We start from the raw sequence: 18,990 nt of genomic DNA on the forward strand, positions 1-18,990 counted from the left end.
GTTTGACACGGCGTCGAAAAGGTTAAAAAAAGAAAACTTTTTTGATTAGGTAGGTATTGAAAAAACAAATTCATATTCAATTCAATCGTCAATGTTTAAAATATATTTTTTACCTTTTGAACGCCAATGACTGATATATCCGCACCGTAGGTTCAACGCCAAAGACCGATTAATCGGTCACAGACCACAGAGCAACATAGACCTACGTGCATATGCATAAAGTTCAATTTCAGTTTTGACACTTCGGTGACGTGGCGTCAGCGTGACAGCTTTTGTGTTTGACACGGCGTCGAAAAGGTTAACGAGTGTTTTTAGAGTACCTACCTATCTATTGACAATGACACAGAAGAAATAATAGTACTGCCGTACTGAAAGGACACTTTCCTACAAACCCGAAGTTTGACAGCGGTTCAGGGTCGAATCATGCCATCCCTTTCTAATATGTGGCACTATCCCTTTCGGCTATTTAGGGTTGTCAAAATTCAAGTGATTATCTTATCTGTGGTCGTACACGCAAAAGGAAGTCAAGTGGTGCCAACCCTAATAATTGCTCGGAGCAATGCTGAGCCGAACGGAGCCGAGTTCGACCGAAGTCAGGAGTGTCTCCCCACTTTCAATGACTTCTTATCAATAAAGTGGCTTCATTTTCAACCGACTTCAAAAAAGGAGGAGGTTCTCAATTCGGCTGTCTTTTTTTTTTAATGTTTGCTCGCGCAGACCCCCTTTGTTTATGAATCGATTTCAAAAATTACCCAAATCGGTTCAGTAATTTTTAAGGAAATTAACAAACAAGTGGTTTTTACCAAGTCTTGCGTTTCAATCTGTATTGAAGTCGGTTTTTATTTTATCAAAAGTTTTCTAAGTACCTACTCATTTCACTATTGGAATTCCTGTATTCTCTAGCGGCGTTTCGACGCCGCAACGGGTCTCTAGTTAGTCCCACGCTATGCAGATATGTTCCTGTACTCTCATATACTATAAATTAATGGATATATAGGGCTATGGTACCTACGCTGCCTGAAAGTGGCTTGGGAACTGCAGTATTTGAATTTATTCGCGAATGTAGGGTCATTGCGTCAGTTTACCGTCCAGTGCCTGTTTCCGTCCACTTGGCGTAGTTGCTACAAAGAATTGCGTATCATTTGAATATACAGGTATATATTCAAAATATACGCATTTCTTGAATGTATACGCATTATATTCAAATTAGACGCATAATTTGTTAAAAGGGAAATACTCTGATTACTCTACCCTGTCTCCTGTCTACCCGAAGACAGTGCCGCCGCCGCCGACTGCAGAGCTATGTTTGCGCGTGCGATTCATTAAGTGCCATAAACAGCATCAGACCAATGGGAACAAATATTTACACAGCCTATTAAAATGGATTGCTGTTAACAACGGGCCGGCTAGCATGGTGGGCGCGATTTAAATATTATACTGTGGTAATATATAGTTATATTGCTTCGTAGAGCCATGGTATAATAATATACTCTCTTCCCGTCTTTTCTAGGTCACCTGACACGAGCCTACGTCATCATGCGACAGCGCTATATGATAATATGCGATAGCGCTATATACAGCGGCCATGTTATTGTGACGTAGGCCTGTGTCACTCTGGGAAGAGAAGACCAAGTTTTATTAGACTAGGCAAGGTTTTGGTTAAAGCAGAACCACCACCACCAGTTTTGACATTGACAGATACGCTCGCGTCTAAGTAACTTACTTTCTATGCATCTCGCTCGTACTAGCATATTAGTGCAAACGAGATGTATAGAAAGTAATTTACGTAGACGCGAGCGTATCTGTCAATGTCAAAACTGGTGGTAGCCGTACAGGTGCCCGGTATTCCGGCGCTCGCCAATCCGGCAATTAACGCAGTTGAACACCGTTGTCATAGGGCGTCTAATTAATTAATAATAATAAATTTATAATTACTTTTTAACGGGTTAGTATTTGGTACTCGTATACATATCCCTCGAAAACAACTTGCCGAAAAAAGCACAACTCGACGTGTTATATACATGATTATAATATATAACACCGAAAATCTGAATGTGATACTTGCTCTGCGTAGCTTGAGTAGGCCTACATAAGTATTTATTTGGAAAATAAAATATCGGTCTCTGATAGATTGAAATAGATGGAGGGTTTAAAAAAAATCCATTTTCCGGTACGAACCTAGCCCTAAAATTCAAGTATATGACCCTGATAAAAAGTCTCACGCAGCTGCGGTGAAAAGGAGTAAGTGGGTAAGTTCCTTATAACACTTGTACCCCCCTTTTTCACCAGAGCTGCGCGAGGCTTGTCCCCTTTTCACTAGATCCACAGAATTACAGGGGCTTTAAAAAAGTTGGACATGCTCTCTAATGCAACAACCGGGTTTTGTTCATATTATATGCATGTGCCTTGTAAGCTCCGCTATTTGTGATGGCGAATATACCTACGCAGCAATAAGATGTTGCCCATGTATAATATCTTGTGAGAAAAATAAATGCAATTCTTAAGCAAATCGTGCTAGCGCATAAGGATGTATAAAAAGTTGCCAGTGAATACTCGATATAAAAAAACCGAACCGTGATCGATGTAAAACTCGCCCGGTTAATGAACATAATGCAATTATTTATAGGATTCCCTGCTAACTTAATAAATATCGACGTTTGATTGATAAAGCATTTCGTGTGAACGCAAGTTGAACAAGAAATTAAAAATAAACCAACTGTTAATACCTAAGTACTTACTGTTATGTCAATCGGCAGCAGATTTTCCTTTACCAAAGAAGATTGTCTCAAGCAGTAAATCCAAGTTCAATTTGTCACTTACGATGGTTATTCGTGGTGCGGATGGGCAGTATATCAGTTCTATTTTTTTTTGTTGTGTATTATTTACTTTTATATTGACACAACCAAGACCTAATTAATGGATTTAATTACACACACCGCTCGTTTTGCTAACTGTACGTCTATTAATACGGGTGGATCAACTTCACGAATTGTTTAATTAGTATTTTATTGCTCGTAGCGAAACTATAATGTGTGTGCAAGGCCGAGGCACTATGCTATACTTGATTTCGACGATTGATGGTTTCCTGTTGCTTTAGATTCTTTAGAAGGAAGTTTTGATAAGATTTGTATCAATATAGCAATACAATTAGCGGACCCTGGCAGAGCTGGGATAACGCTAGGTAGAAGAAGAATTAGCAGCAAACGAGCCCACGCAGAAAGCAATGCTACAAATTGACAGCACAAATTAATATAATAATGGTAATAATATAAAATAATAGGTAGGAAGCGGTGGTGGCCGAGTGGATATGACGATGACGTCCGACTTTCAATCCGGAGGTCGCGGGTTCAAATCCTGGCTCGTACCAATGAATTTTTCGGAACTTATGTACGAAATATCATTTGATATTTACCACTTGCTTTTCGGTGAAGGAAAACATCGTGAGGAAACCTGCATACATCCGCGAAGAAATTCAAAGGTGTATGTGAAGTCCCCAATCCGCATTGGGCCAGCGTGGGGACTATAGCCCAAGCCCTCTTGCGAGTGAGAGGAGGCCTGTGCCCAGCAGTGGGACGTATATAGGCTGAATGATGATGATGAGGTAGGTATGTATATTGTGCGCGAGCGTAAATCACTTAAGTATTTTGTAATATTTTAATCATTAGATATTAACATAGATTTAGGTATTTACTAATTAAATATAACTGAAAAAAATAGGCTTCTAGCTAGCTGTGGTCTCTGTCAAAACGGTTTTGTTATTTCTTGCATGCAAATTTATTCTTTTTAATTTTTTGCGTAGCTTAAACAAAAAAACATTATTTGTTTATTATTAGCTATATTATTTCGCGTTAGCTATTTAAAATTATACAATGGTAGACTGGGAAAAGAGTTTAAGCACGCATTAATTAGGTACATACCTGATCTTCGTCCCGGCAGTCAATGATCTCGCTTCTGAAACAGGTAAAAATCGATTTTAAACAAATATATACATATATATATATATAGTACCCAAGTAACAATTTGTGGTTCTATAGTAGTCGATAGAACGTTTCCCAAATACCACCTAAGGTCCTATAAAAGACCAAAGAAGATTGTATAAAGCCGAAATGGCGCATCTTACGTGCCATTCAGTGATATAGTAGACCTGTAGCAGTGTCAGTCGTGACGTTTTAGGTCTATAAAAGTGATTTGATGATCACTTTTGTGCTAATTTGTTGTCAGTAACGCCATTATAGTGTTAATTTATACTATAGTGGCATTGGAGATTCCATTATAGTGCTTGTTTTATACTATAGTAGTATTTGAAATTGTATTATAGTGCTTTTTTATATTATTGTAGAATTCATAGTTCCTTTACTACGAAATTTGCTATCAAGTTTTCCATCAACTGTTGTGAGTGGTTTTGTTGTGTGTTTACTTCACAAAAACGGTACTAAGTAAAATGGTGATAAGTAAAGACTTTATATTAATATGCGCCATTTAGATGTCGAATAATTCGGTCCTTAGTGCAAAAAGTATATGGGACGGAAGTTTTACCGTTAGAATAGTATTAGTTTAATGAGGAATTATAAATGCCCCCTCGATTTATTTATGTTTTTAATAAAATAATTTAATAAAATATTATGATATTCACCATAGTTACTACTATACAGCCAAGAAGTAAATCCGACGCTTTTATAGGCTAACTATAGAACTTACGACGAAATATTCACCGCCATCATGATTAAAATTAGGGTTCCAAAAGAATTTTGCTGTGACCCAGTTACACCTACAAACTCTTTAGAAAGATATAGGATTTTTTTTTTATTTAGATGTAGTCATTACTGTTGTTTCCTTTTTCAGTGTGATTGGTAAAAAAAATGTGCTAATAATGGATGTCGATAAATATCTAAACCGTCACGATTTTATGCTTGTATTAAATCATTGATGATAAATCTCACCTACAGTCACTAATATTACTGGGGTCTTTTTTATCAATTCATTAAAATATAAAAATATTTTGTACGGAACCACATTATGTGGCTTAGGCCTGAACTTATATAAGCAAAATATAAGTAGCCATTACAGATCAAATTTATCATTTACAAGTGGTCGTTTTCTACCTTTATGTATCTAACTCGGTTTATAAAAGACATAAAACTCAACTATAACGCTGTTGTCTTTTAAAAGAAAAAACAAAACCACTATACAACAGTTTTGTGATATAAAAGAGTCATTGTGACGTTTACAGCGATGAGATATAATAGGGATTTAAAAACTACTAAAGCGCTTTTTCACGCTATAAATATGTCCCAAAAACGCTACTATAGAGCAAAACAGTTCTATAATAGTGTTCATATGACTACTAAAGTATTATGAACTATAGCAGTGATCTCTAAAGCCACTATATCCTGAAATCGTTGTATAGCTGGGTTTTTGTCACTGTTAGAACACAAAACTATAGCGGCTAGCAGGGAACCTTAATATCGCAAACTACTAAAGTACTATGAACTATAGCAGTGATCTCTAAAGCCACTATATCCTAAAATCGTTGTATAGTTGGGTTTTTGTCACTGTTAAAACACAAAACTATAGCGGCTTGGCAGGGAACCTTAATAGAGCGAATTAGTTGCATAAAAGTGATTCCAAATACTATTATACAGTAATATTGCTCTATAGTGGTTATATTTGAACCTGTTATAGTACACGCCTATAACGGCTCTATAAAATGATGAAATAAACCTTTACATCAATTGCTTATAGAATATATTAGCTGTATAAGCCTATAGAGCAAAAAGGTGTTGCCAAGCGCTTTTATACGACAGGTGGTCACCTCTGAAACCTTAATACGACGTCTATACAAGCTTTTAGCGATAAAAACTAAAATTATAGGACTAAAATGTTACTTGGGTATACAAAAAAATCATACATAAAGTACTAGATTACAGAACAGCTAAGCGGGGAAGGCGATGGTCATAATGATCTAAATTTTAGATTCTAAAATCAAAACTAGGTAAACCCTACTTTATCGTTATTATTAAGAGAGTAAGGGCATGTGATTGATTGGGCATATCTACTTTTGATGCTGATTGTATAGGTACTATACGTATCTATTCTAAAAATTTTGAATATCATAAATATAATAGTAGTCACATCGTGTACCTTTTAGTTCATACCTAGTTCATTCATAACGATCATATCTAGTTAACCCTTTATAAGGCAGAGACGATTTGGAAACCACTTAGTTAATAAACATTTACGGAGAAGAACATCCTCTTTATTATTTAACTATAATGGTATTATATAGCGAATATATCAGGCTTTCTTTCCTCGTTCATACTTTTTCGGTCAGTATTTAATTTTTGTGTAATTAATTAATCTATAGTATGTGGTCAATTTATGCACTATGCCTGTCAAGGGAAGCAAGCTATCGTCATTGTTTCCATTATACTATTAAAAATATACACGTCGCTGTATCTAATAATTTGAATTATAGCTCTTGCAATTCACGATGGCGAGTAGCGAGACTCTTATTGGTATGATGACAAGGTCTAATTTTGATAAATCCACTCTCCATCGTGAATTGCAAGAGCTTATAATTTTTTCAGTGATATTCGTATATTAATCCTACCCACTACAAGATACACAATAATGTTCGATTTACCGTATGTAGTCAATTAGACGCCAGTCTGTACAGAGCACCTTATGTTTGTTATGTCAATGTCAATGAATAGGTGTATTGGAAACAGATCATCTGAAAACTCAAGTGCACTAACAGGCTGAGTGCATATATTGACCACATGTTTTTCTTAATGATTTCGTTTTTTTTTTGGCGTAGATGTGTTCCCCAGTGCATTAGAAACATGGTAGTGTATTTAACTTTCACGTAGCATATCTGTATAAATGGGGCCTTATAAAGGGTTAAATAATATTATGCATTATCTACATAAGTACCTTTGGAGGGTTGACAGTGAACGTATCGCAAAACCGAAATATTTTACATCTTAATAGACGGTCACAGTTATTGTTTCAAGCAAGTAAACCCGGAAACGCGTCTTCTTGGGTAACAACGCCGAACGATATTCAATGAAACCAAACTTACGCAATATCAACGACAAATCTCGGGAATCGTGCGCGGCCATGTTTTGTTTAAGGCTCTGTTCCCGACGCTTGCCGAGCTTTTAGTCGAACGCACAATTTCGATCGCTTCTTCAATTTCTACATACAGACGTAGTCCTTATTTTCCTCTCTTGATATTGCCATCGTGGAAAAAAGCTTTACACAATTGTAAATAAGTATACTAACATTACCAACAACAGCTATGCCCCTTTGTTCCTTTTTTCGATTTTAGATTAAAATAAGAGTTAGGTGCGAAAAAAGAATCAAGTTTGTAAGCAAGAAGCGGTCATCTTATCCACTTTCCTTTTAACAATACTAGTAATGGCTAAAATGAAATCAGGAATTGTGAGCTTGACATTCTTACTAATTCTTGTCTTAATACCCTGATACTAAAATGTCAGTAGATTGCCCCAATTTACCACGCCATACTTCAATGTCAATGAGTGGGCCAATTTACAACCTCATTCTGCTCTAATGGTGTACGATTGGAGCAGAATGAGGTTGTAAATTGGCCTGTCAAAAAAAACAAATTACTTATTTATTGTTTTGCAGTAAAATATAAAAGAAATGTTTGGGGAACCCCAATAACAGTCTAACCATGTATCTTGGAGCCCTTGAGAGCAAAGCATCAAACTATTTTGTGAAGTCAGTTTTTTTCTATTAAAAAATATTTAATTTACTGGGGGGCGATTTTTGAAATTCGATCGCTCGATTTCGTCACTCGGAAATCGGTGGAAAATAGCGATATACTAATTTTTGAAATACGAGCGATAGAAATTTGTAATCTAGTGGTATTGACCACTCGTTTTCAATTCTATTAGTAGAATTTAAATGCCTAGTAGTGGAGATATTATTGACCGAAATACACGAAATCGAGGGGTCGAATTTCAAAAATCGGCCCCCTGTGCACTGTAACGCTTTTTTTTATTCATAAGCCATAAATTGTATGTGTACCTACATGTTGATGTTAGGCAATACCTACAGTGAGAATCAATACAATTTTACCCAGTGTACATATTTACTTACATACTTATTAACTAACCGTTTAATATATTCACTTAAGCTATAGGGCCATAACTCAATGACATAATATACCTATAGTTCGTTTTTTTTAGCATTAAAAATAAGGTAAACAATCTTGATGTGTATTTTAATTGAAAACCACATTTTATAAATAAGTTACGGCAAATATGTAACAAAAATTATGAATCTAATACGATAATTTATATTCTTCTGCTTTCATAAGTAATAGTTACTGATTTTTAAAAAGCGTTTTTCAATTAAAAGACATGTCAAGATCGCTTACCTTCTTTCAAGTTCTTTCTAATGCTAAAAAAAACGAACTATAAATATCGTGGACGTCAACAAATACTCAAAAATCAAAATACTGGCTCGACTAAGCGCTCATCTCGCCTGCATTCTAGAATAACACTCTGAGTTGGCATAGTTCATTCGAAACAGGATTTTAATGATGAAGAAATAAGATCGTTCATTTCCGCCTCCACATAGCATAAACAAAGATGTCTTTGCTGACGTTAATGTCGCTACTGAGGAGCGATTGAACCGAAATAGTTCGTTACATTTTTAGTTTCATTTCTATCCACCAGCATCGCTAAGTTTGTTGCTGGACAAAGTTATCTTAGTTCACAGGAGTAGCGATATAGATTCTTAATTGGTTAATATAGAGTCTAATTCATTTTTTCCGATCGGATGCATAACTTTGCCGTGGTTTATATCCTTTGCACGTATTTGGGCGTGCGCCTCCATAGTTGAAAAGCAGTTAGAATACGAGTGTGGAATATGATTGTATACCCTTGCCTATCTTATTCGAACCCTTTGTTTTTAAGAAATTGAACTATTTAACTTTTGCCTCAATTTAATAAAATTTAGGTAATTTTGTTTTGCCGTAGGTATATTTCTAGAAACAAACCCACCTTACTTATATGTATAGCAATATAACTACCAAACCCCGCTCCAACAAGTCTAAAAATATGAAAAAATGAAGATTGTAGATAACTTATACCAAATTCCAAAAATGTTATTGGCAAAAAATATCGTGAAAAACGGAACGGAACGGTTTGATTTAGGTATTTTTTAATTAACGTCCACCTGTCGTCGACATTAGTACTAAAACGTTGAAATAGTTATTTGTTTTACAAGGGGGCAAAGTTGTTGTTTAACCGCTCGTGCTAATATTGATACCCGAGCAAGCGAAAGATTCCAAAATTGAACCACGAGCGTAGCGAGTGGTTCGAAAAATGGAATCTTGAGCGTTGCGAGGGTTTCAAAGCACGAGGGTTAAACAAAATTTGCCCCCAAGTGAAACACAAAAATTTTCACCACACCAACCCGAAGCAAATATTAAATATAAAATATCAAACAAAATCAAACCAAATCAAATCCAAATGAATGTTATTAAATATTTATCATCCAAAGTCATAACTTAAAAGTCAAGTATACCAGCAAACATAAGAAAACGACTCAAAATTTACATTTGATTACTTTGTCTCACATGTGAATAAAATGCAACTTTGCTATCAGTTTTTGAAGTGCAAAGTAAGCCTTTCCGAGCTGGTGTGGTGAAAACATATTTAAATACGAATATCACATACGTCAGTTGCAGCGAGCGCGACAGCTGTGGGTTTGTCTCAATGTATGAGCTCAGGTGAGTCGAATGCTCAGAGAAACCAGTGCAACAGTCACTCTGATATCCGTAACAACTCTCATTAATATATATCCAGAGTTGAGTAGAATGTATAGGTATTTGGAAGGTCAATTGGTAGTCGCTTTTGTGAAAAATAGAGCAAATGATACCCATTGTTTGGAGTATTTTTGCTCCTGCCTATATTCCTATAGTTTACTTAGGGGCGCAACCCTAATAGCATTTTCTTGTAGGGATTTGGTTGGGCCTTTGTTTACGTATTAGTTGGGCAACCGTTATATTTGGCCGTACGATTTGCTGGAGGGCCCTCGACAAAGGCCCTCCCGAAGATTCCCAACAGAGGGCCATAAGAGTAATTTTTTCGTTGGGCCTATTTAAATAAATCATACAATTATTCAACGGTGGTGGTTTTGGTTGGGCCGTGGTTGGGCCTATACACATTTGTTTGATGGTTGGTTAATTGTTACATTTGGCCGTACGATTTGCTGGAGGGCCCTCGACAAAGGCCCTCCTGAAGATTCCCAACAGAGGGCCATTAGAGTAATTTTTTCGTTGGGCCTATTTAAATAAATCATACAATTATTCAACGGTTGTGGTTTTGGTTGGGCCGTGGTTGGGCCTATACACATTTGTTTGATGGTTGGTTAATTGTTACATTTGGCCGTATGGCTTGCTGTAGGGCCAACTGCAAAAAAATAAAAAAGGGCAATTTTTTCGTTGTACTTCTGTTTGCAAATTCAACAATTACCCAACGGCAAGTCAGGTAGGTCGGTAGGTAGTCGTGCACCAGGTTGGAGGCCCAACACAGCTTGTCCCACAAAGGGCCAACATTGTAACTTTAACGTTGGGTCTTGTGTAGGATTCTTACAATACTACCATAGGTAAATCGTTGTGTAATTTATAGTGGGCCTACAGTCTAATTATGTAATGGGCATTTGTTTACGAGTCCTACAGTTACCCTACGTTAGGTAAGTGGTTGTGTAATACGACGTTGGGCCTTTGCTGATAAATATTACAATTACACTACGGTAGGCATTGGTTGTATGCCCACATGAAGGTCCTAGGCACCAGTTGTTGTTAATCTTCTCTGTATCGTTCCAATTTTAGTATATGTACTGCCGAAGCAAGTACACTTACTATACACTCTAATTTGTATATATACTAACCGCACTTCAAAACTTCGTAAGCGAGATTTATGTTTTTTGAGATTTAAATTGAGAAAATGTTGGTAAAATACAATTTTTTAAATTAATGTATATATTTTATAGTTATAGCTATTAGATTTATAAGTTACTTTTAAAAAATATTATGATTATATCCGGAATAATCGAGAAAATAACTATAACTTCGATGTTTGGAGACAGTAACGCCATCTAGTGACGCCACAAGCAAAGTTCCACAGCCAATGTTGGTAAATGCGACATTTGTCGTCATTGGGCCATCGGATGATATCGTTGATTAGCCAACGTTACCAAAGTAAACAAAGGAGGCCCATTGTTGGGCATCAGTGCCACAGCCAATGTTGGTAAATGCGATATTTGTCATCAGTGGACCATCGGATGATATCGTTGATTAGCCAACGTTACCAAAATACACAAAGGCCCATTGTTGGGCATCAATGCTACAGCCAATGTTGGTAAATGCGACATTTGTCGTCATTGGGCCATCGGATGATATCGTTGATTAGCCAACGTTACCAAAATAAACAAATGCCCATTGTTGGGCATCAGTGCCACAGCCAATGTTGGTATATGCGATATTTGTCATCAGTGGACCATCGGATGATATCGTTGATTAGCCAACGTTACCAAAATACACAAAGGCCCATTGTTGGGCATCACTGCCACTGCCAATGTTGGTAAATGCGTTATATGTCATCATTGGGCCAACTAATATTCTCGTTGTTTAGCCAACGTTACCAAAATACACAAAGGCCCGTTGTTGGGCATCCGTGCCACAGCCAATGTTGGTAAATGCGGTATTTGTCACCATTGAGCCAACGAATGTTATCGTTGTTTAGCGAACGGTAGCAAAATACACAAAGACCCATTGTTGGGCATCACTGCCACTGCCAATGTTGGTAAATGCGATATATGTCATCATTGGGCCAACTAATATTATCGTTGTTTAGCCAACTTTACCAAAATACACAAAGGCCCGTTGTTGGGCATCAGTGCCACAGCCAATGTTGGTAAATGCGATATTTGTCATCATTGGGCCATCGGATGATATCGTTGATTAGCCAACGTTACCAAAATACACAGAGGCCCATTGTTGGGCATCCGTGCCACAGCCAATGTTGGTAAATGCGGTATTTGTCTCCATTGGGCCAACGAATGTTATCGTTGTTTAGTGAACGGTAGCAAAATACACAAAGGCCCATTGTTGGGCATCACTGCCACTGCCAATGTTGGTAAATGCGATATATGTCATCATTGGGCCAACTAATATTATCGTTGTTTAGCCAACGTTACCAAAATACACAAAGGCCCGTTGTTGGGCATCAGTGCCACAGCCAATGTTGGTAAATTCGATATTTGTCATCATTGGGCCATCGGATGATATCGTTGATTAGCCAACGTTACCAAAATACACAAAGGCCCATTGTTGGGCATCACTGCCACTGCCAATGTTGGTAAATGCGATATATGCCATCATTGGGCCAACGAATATTATCGTTGTTTAGCCAACGGTACCAAAATACACAAAGGCCCATTGTTGGGCATCTGTGCCACAGCGAATGTTGGTAAATGCGATGGTGGGCCAATACAAATTTTAATGTTGGCTACGGAACGAACCTCATCCCAACGTTTTCCCTACCGTTGGCACCGTGGGCCCCAACGAAAATGCTACTAGGGAAAGTTAGCCCATTGTGCACCAAATTAAAAGACCCCGCCAAAAAAGAGAGATTATATATGACTAACGTAGCAATTCAAAATATTTATTACCTATTACTATTATAAAGTTTGTTGACTATCTAGTATGAGATTATTACCTATTACTATTATAAAGTCTGTTGACTAGGGGCTGTTGTGAGAACTTCTCCTCTCACACTGAACTAATCACTGAAGACACTGTGTATAACGAAATACTTTCATATCAAATACAACACAATAAAATAATACAAATACAATAAAAACAGCCTCCGCTGACAATATTATTTTCTCGAACAGAGAACCGTCATAACATTCTATTCAAACATCCTTCAAGATTCCAGCCAGTCTGTCAACAATTGTCTAAAGCTCTTTGCTCTAACACTCCTCCTCAATTGTTTTCCCTCAGACATCCTATCCTCATCCAAACTCTCCTGGTTCCTTTCACTCTGACTAACGAACAACCTTTAACACACACCCATCTCTCTACGACAAAAATCATGCTTCTCTCTAACAACGGCTTTTGTCAAAACGTCACTGGACTGCTACAAAGAGAATACTGAGGTATCTTAAGGCGCGGTGTGTAGTAAAATGCACTTTTTTGTCACCATATTTACAGACTTTTACAAGGATTTCATGCATTATTTTCTAGTATGTATAACTTCAGTCCTTGAACTACGTTATTGCTTGTCAGAAACACGACGGCTCATTATTTTCTCGATAGAATCTTAAGTTGAAAACATGCCTAACACTGTCTTTATTTCCTTATGTTAGAAGTACTAGGACGAAAATGTATATGAAACTTACTTCAGTCGATAGCTTTTAAGTAAATCTTCATTATTGCTTGTCCTTTTATCGATACGTTAATTTTTTCATTCATCATTTGATGAATTCAACATTTTGCCTACTAAATTACACCCTACGCGGCAATACCTTGCGCCTATTCCTCACGCCAGTACGCCCGTGACCACTGTCAGCGTCGGACCTGTGCTAGTTTAGAGGACGTTACATAAAATGGGTAATCACAGTATAAATATGCAAATATGTTATACACACAATGTTTTTCAACATACTTACGAAGAAAAGCAAAATAATTCTTAAATACGGTGACATTTCAGACATTCGTCTGTCATATTGTCATTTTATAACAAGTTGGGCAGCAAAGGCACACACCCATCTAACCAATCCGGAATTCAGTCACGATTGATAAATTGTGTAAACATATTTTAAAAGGCTATAAAATTAATCAAATGGAATAATTTAGACTGGTCACATTTTTGTAAAAATCGATTTCTTCTGGCAAAACATATTACTTTTTGGCAACCGGGTTTTTTAACCTAATTAGACCCCGCTGAATCCGAATTTGCCGGTTGCTTGATCGAATTCTTGACTGGAAGTGAGTTATTTGATATTAAAGGTCCCTTTTTTTAGTTTTTCGTAAATAACTCGTAAACGGTGGCCAATATAAAAAAAATATTGTAAACGTTAATAATCTACACAAAATTTTCAATAAAAAAGATTCAGTACATTTTTAGCAGGGATCAATATTTAAAAAGATAATAAAGAGGGAAAGTTAATTATAATAAATTCTAAGGTTTGTGACTAGTCGTATGCCTATTGCCTAGTATTAACCACATTTTTCATTGAAACACAGAAAATAAAAGGAAATACCTTGTAAAACTAAAGACCTCTTCAGTCGCATATTTCATTCATGATTCCATCGAATATTCTAACAGTTGAAACTTGAAGCAATTCCATGGTAATCCATAATAGGTATCACGTGACTTTCTTTTTTTTTTAAATCTTTATTTTAACTTAGAAATAAACAAAATAAACCCTCAGGAAATAATCAACAACAAATTGGTATTGACGTTGACAATAAAACTGATGATGACAGCTCGACGTTCCGTTACGCTGATGCTTTAGTACAATTTCGAAACATAAAATCTAAAAATTCATAAGATAAATAAAAATATTATAATAATTACTCTTCTAAATTCCGGATGTCTTAAATAATATATTTGATACTAATAAACATAAAATACTTCAATACAGGGACGTTTTTCAGAAATAAACTTAAAATATCTCAAAGTAAAATAATGCTTACAAATTCGTACGTGATGAGTTTTCGAACGTTCCCTTTTATCATAATTTAGTCTACTCCAACTGACTACTCGACTATTGCCTATAAATGTGTGCGTAGATGTCATTAAAAATAGCTCCGTCTCTCTCTAAACTGCGTGAGTAAAAATGACATGATTTATATTCTGAAGTAAGCAATAGTGAACTTTAATATTTAAGACATGGTTTAGCAAACAACCTGGAACTTATGATCTTTCTTCTTGAATCAAACCTTGTTACACGCCACGAGGTTAATGACATCTTCCTCAGTTCTGGTATCCTGGTACTTTTGGTATACGTTTGTCTCAATAAGACACCTGTTGTCGGTTACCCGCCCGAGGCAAACGACCTCTTCTGCAATTCTGGCATCCTGGTACTTTTAGAATAGTGTTTATGCCATTATGTCGCCGTTATGTCGCCGTTATGTCGCCAATATGTCGTCGTTATGTCGCTATTATGTCGCCAATATGTCGCCAATATGTCGCCGTTATGGCGCCATTATGTCGCCAGTATGTCGCTGTTATGTCGCCGTTATGTCGCCATTCAGTCGCCGTTCAGTCGCCATTCAGTCGCCGTTCAGTCGCCATTCAGTCGCCGTTATGTCGCCATTCAGTCGCCATTCAGTCGCCGTTATGTCGCCAATATGTCGCTATTATGTCGCCGTTATGTCGCCAATATGTCGCCATTCAGTCGCCGTTATGTCGCCATTCAGTCGCCACTCAGTCGCCATTCAGTCGCCATTCAGTCGCCATTCAGTCGCCGCTCAGTCGCCATTCAGTCGCCACTCAGTCGCCACTCAGTCGCCAGTATCTTTGTTTTGATTCAGTCGCCATTCAGTCGCCACTCAGTCGCCGCTCAGTCGCCATTCAGTCGCCGCTCAGTCGCCATTCAGTCGCCATTCAGTCGCCACTCAGTCGCCAGTATCTTTGTTTTGATTCAGTCGCCACTCAGTCGCCATTCAGTCGCCGTTCAGTCGCCATTCAGTCGCCGCTCAGTCGCCATTCAGTCGCCATTCAGTCGCCGTTATGTCGCCATTCAGTCGCCACTCAGTCGCCATTCAGTCACCATTCAGTCGCCATTCAGTCGCCATTCAGTCGCCGCTCAGTCGCCATTCAGTCGCCGTTATGTCGCCATTCAGTCGCCATTCAGTCGCCGTTATGTCACCATTCAGTCGCCACTCAGTCGCCATTCAGTCGCCATTCAGTCGCCATTCAGTCGCCGCTCAGTCGCCATTCAGTCGCCACTCAGTCGCCACTCAGTCGCCAGTATCTTTGTTTTGATTCAGTCGCCATTCAGTCGCCGTTATGTCGCCATTCAGTCGCCGTTCAGTCGCCATTCAGTCGCCGTTATGTCGCCATTCAGTCGCCATTCAGTCGCCATTCAGTCGCCATTCAGTCGCCATTCAGTCGCCACTCAGTCGCCACTCAGTCGCCGCTCAGTCGCCATTCAGTCGCCGCTCAGTCGCCGCTCAGTCGCCATTCAGTCGCCACTCAGTCGCCACTCAGTCGCCACTCAGTCGCCACTCAGTCGCCACTCAGTCGCCAGTATCTTTGTTTTGATTCAGTCGCCATTCAGTCGCCATTCAGTCGCCGTTATGTCGCCATTCAGTCGCCGTTCAGTCGCCATTCAGTCGCCGTTATGTCGCAATTCAGTCGCCATTCAGTCGCCATTCAGTCGCCACTCAGTCGCCATTCAGTCGCCATTCAGTCGCCATTCAGTCGCCACTCAGTCGCCGCTCAGTCGCCATTCAGTCGCCACTCAGTCGCCATTCAGACGCCATTCAGTCGCCATTCAGTCGCCACTCAGTCGCCATTCAGTCGCCATTCAGTCGCCATTCAGTCGCCACTCAGTCGCCACTCAGTCGCCACTCAGTCACCGCTCAGTCGCCGCTCAGTCGCCGTTATGTCGCCATTCAGTCGCCATAGTAAAAGGTATAAAAGGCCGGTGCGGAGCGTTGGATGGGGCATTCATTCTTCGACCGGGCTAGCAGTGACTCTGGTTTTCGGGTGTAACGTAGTGCGGGGAGGTGAAGTTTCTCCGCGACTTTTTCTGTGTTTGTTTTTTACTTGGAATTATCCTAGTGAATTTAAACTTAGAATTTGTGTCTGTGCTTGGTTTTGCGGGGATTTTAATCGTCGTAACGCTAAGTTTAGACTGTTGTGGAGATTCTTTACTACCATGTGTGGGTTTTTAGTTATTGTGAAGTTTTCTCTACGCTGTGTGTTCTAAGTGCCGTCATGTTATGCAGGGACAATGTCAATGCATGGCCGGGGCTTGGAATTGTGTCTGTGTTTGGTTTTACGGGAAGAAATTCTCGTAACGTTAAATATAGATAACGGTGTTTAAGGGAATTTCACTTATTTGTTTAGTTAATTTAATTGTGTTACATTAGTGTTTTTCTATGGGGTATTTTTGATATTTTAAAAGCCAGATCATTGTTTGGACTGACAGTTTGTCCAGCTAAGCATTCACTCCGCCTAACGGTGCCAAAGGATTGGATGGTTAGGAGTCTATTGCTCCAAGTTTGAGAGGACTTGGCGTCTCTTTTATATCAACATAAGAGACGAATTATCTCACTAGTCTCAAGGCCCAGCTGTTTAGATGGATGTGGGGACGTCACGTGCGCGTCATCCGGAGTAATCTGGGCCCACTGAAGTCGACAGTAATTGAGACTAGGTCTCCTATTAAATTTATTTATATATTTCGATGCTCCGGTTCATGCCAGTGCTGGTTGCGGGGACAAACTTCTGTCGTGACTGATATTACACTTAGTCTTTGTTGTGGCAGAGTTTCCCTCGTGATTAGTGCGTGTGTGTGCTAGGGTACTGATCCACTTATATACACGGAATAGGGCGACTTATTCTTATCCACCATGTATTTACAACATAAACTCTTAATTATCAATCTGGATTTAGGAACGCAGACTATTCTGGGATTGAAGTACGGTTTGTTTTAGGGAACCTTTGTCAGGCAAGAGCAGTACAAAGGATTTATTGAGTGAATACTCAATTTCGACCTCTACTAAACATAATAGTTAACAAATAAACTCGGTGCTTCGTTTATACATCTAGAGAACTAGGAATTCTGTCTAGATTATCAGTTTTGGGGAATGGGATTAAGGGATTAGCATCCCTAGCTTTTGAATATAAAAAAGATAAGTAATTATGATGATTGATGGATACTTTGACACTTCTTTTCATCATCATCTAGGTGCGCTTAAGTTACGAAGTGTTGGTCATAGCCCTTCTGGCTAAACTGGTAGGGTAGGTGTTCCGATTAATACTTGCAAATCGGACTAAGAGCTTCCAGACCTGCATCGGGCGTACGGAGCAGCACGTGTGATTAAATCACACATCGTTTAGAAGATGATAGTTAATTATAATTAACCTTGATATGCTAGGGTGTAAAAGAGCTTATCTCAGGAGTGCTGCTTCTATGTTATCCCGGAAGCTTAATAGGTGTGGCAGGATTTTACCAACAACATTTTTATATATTTATATCATCATATATGCTGTAATACTTAAATACATCATAGTAAATTTACACCATCATTTACGTTGCACTAATAAATTCTGAATAATTTTCTATTTCTCTGAATAATTTTCTTTAGGTTATTTCTTACTTCCATAAATAATTATATTTATTACCATAAATATCTGTTCTCAAAATCTAGGTAATAATAAATAAAGTCAGAGTCCAAAATTTAGCTGATACTCATTAAAGAATTTGAGGTTACCGCGGTTCACTTCAAGGGGTCCTAACCACTAGCTAGACGATCACATGGCCATATTTTAAGGGTAAATCTAAAGGGGATGTTATATTAAGGTAGGTTAGGTAATTAAATAAGGGGGGGAGTTACAGGTTCCTTGGTTTTATTTTTTCGTTAATAATTTTAAAAGTATGACATATAGCAAAAACAAATCTTACACATAAGTAATAAACATAAAATTTCCTACAAGAAACATGTAGAACACTTTTCGCTAGGATCAATATTTAAAAAGACAAAGCAGCCGGTAAGTTAATTACAATCAATTTTAAAGTCCCTTTTTAGTTTTTTGTAAATAACTCGTAAACGGTGTCCCATAGCAAAATAGGTTTTTATGAATAAATAATCTACATAAAATTTCCTGCAAAAAATATCTGAACACTTTTCTCTAGGATCAATATTTAAAACGATATTAAAGGAAGAAAGTTCATTACAATCAATTCACATGTCACTTTTTTTAGTTTTTAGGG

General features: G+C 38.1%; 1 protein-coding gene and 1 long non-coding RNA gene across 3 annotated transcripts in view; both read right to left on the bottom strand.

The window, feature by feature from the left end:
- LOC134804163 (uncharacterized) overlaps positions 1 to 18,990 on the bottom strand; it is a 157,235-nt gene that overhangs the window by 111,557 nt on the left and 26,688 nt on the right. The window lies entirely within an intron of this gene.
- Positions 1 to 18,990, bottom strand: part of LOC134804035 (FH1/FH2 domain-containing protein 3) — a 90,300-nt gene that overhangs the window by 65,122 nt on the left and 6,188 nt on the right. For both annotated transcript variants that reach the window (XM_063776906.1, XM_063776905.1), the window contains exon 2: positions 3,918 to 3,951. In XM_063776906.1, coding sequence (XP_063632976.1) covers positions 3,918 to 3,951 — 34 coding nt within the window. The remainder of the gene's footprint in view (positions 1 to 3,917; positions 3,952 to 18,990) is intronic.

Source organism: Cydia splendana, chromosome Z (genome assembly GCF_910591565.1).
Source record: "Cydia splendana chromosome Z, ilCydSple1.2, whole genome shotgun sequence".
Lineage (NCBI taxonomy): Eukaryota > Metazoa > Arthropoda > Insecta > Lepidoptera > Tortricidae > Cydia > Cydia splendana.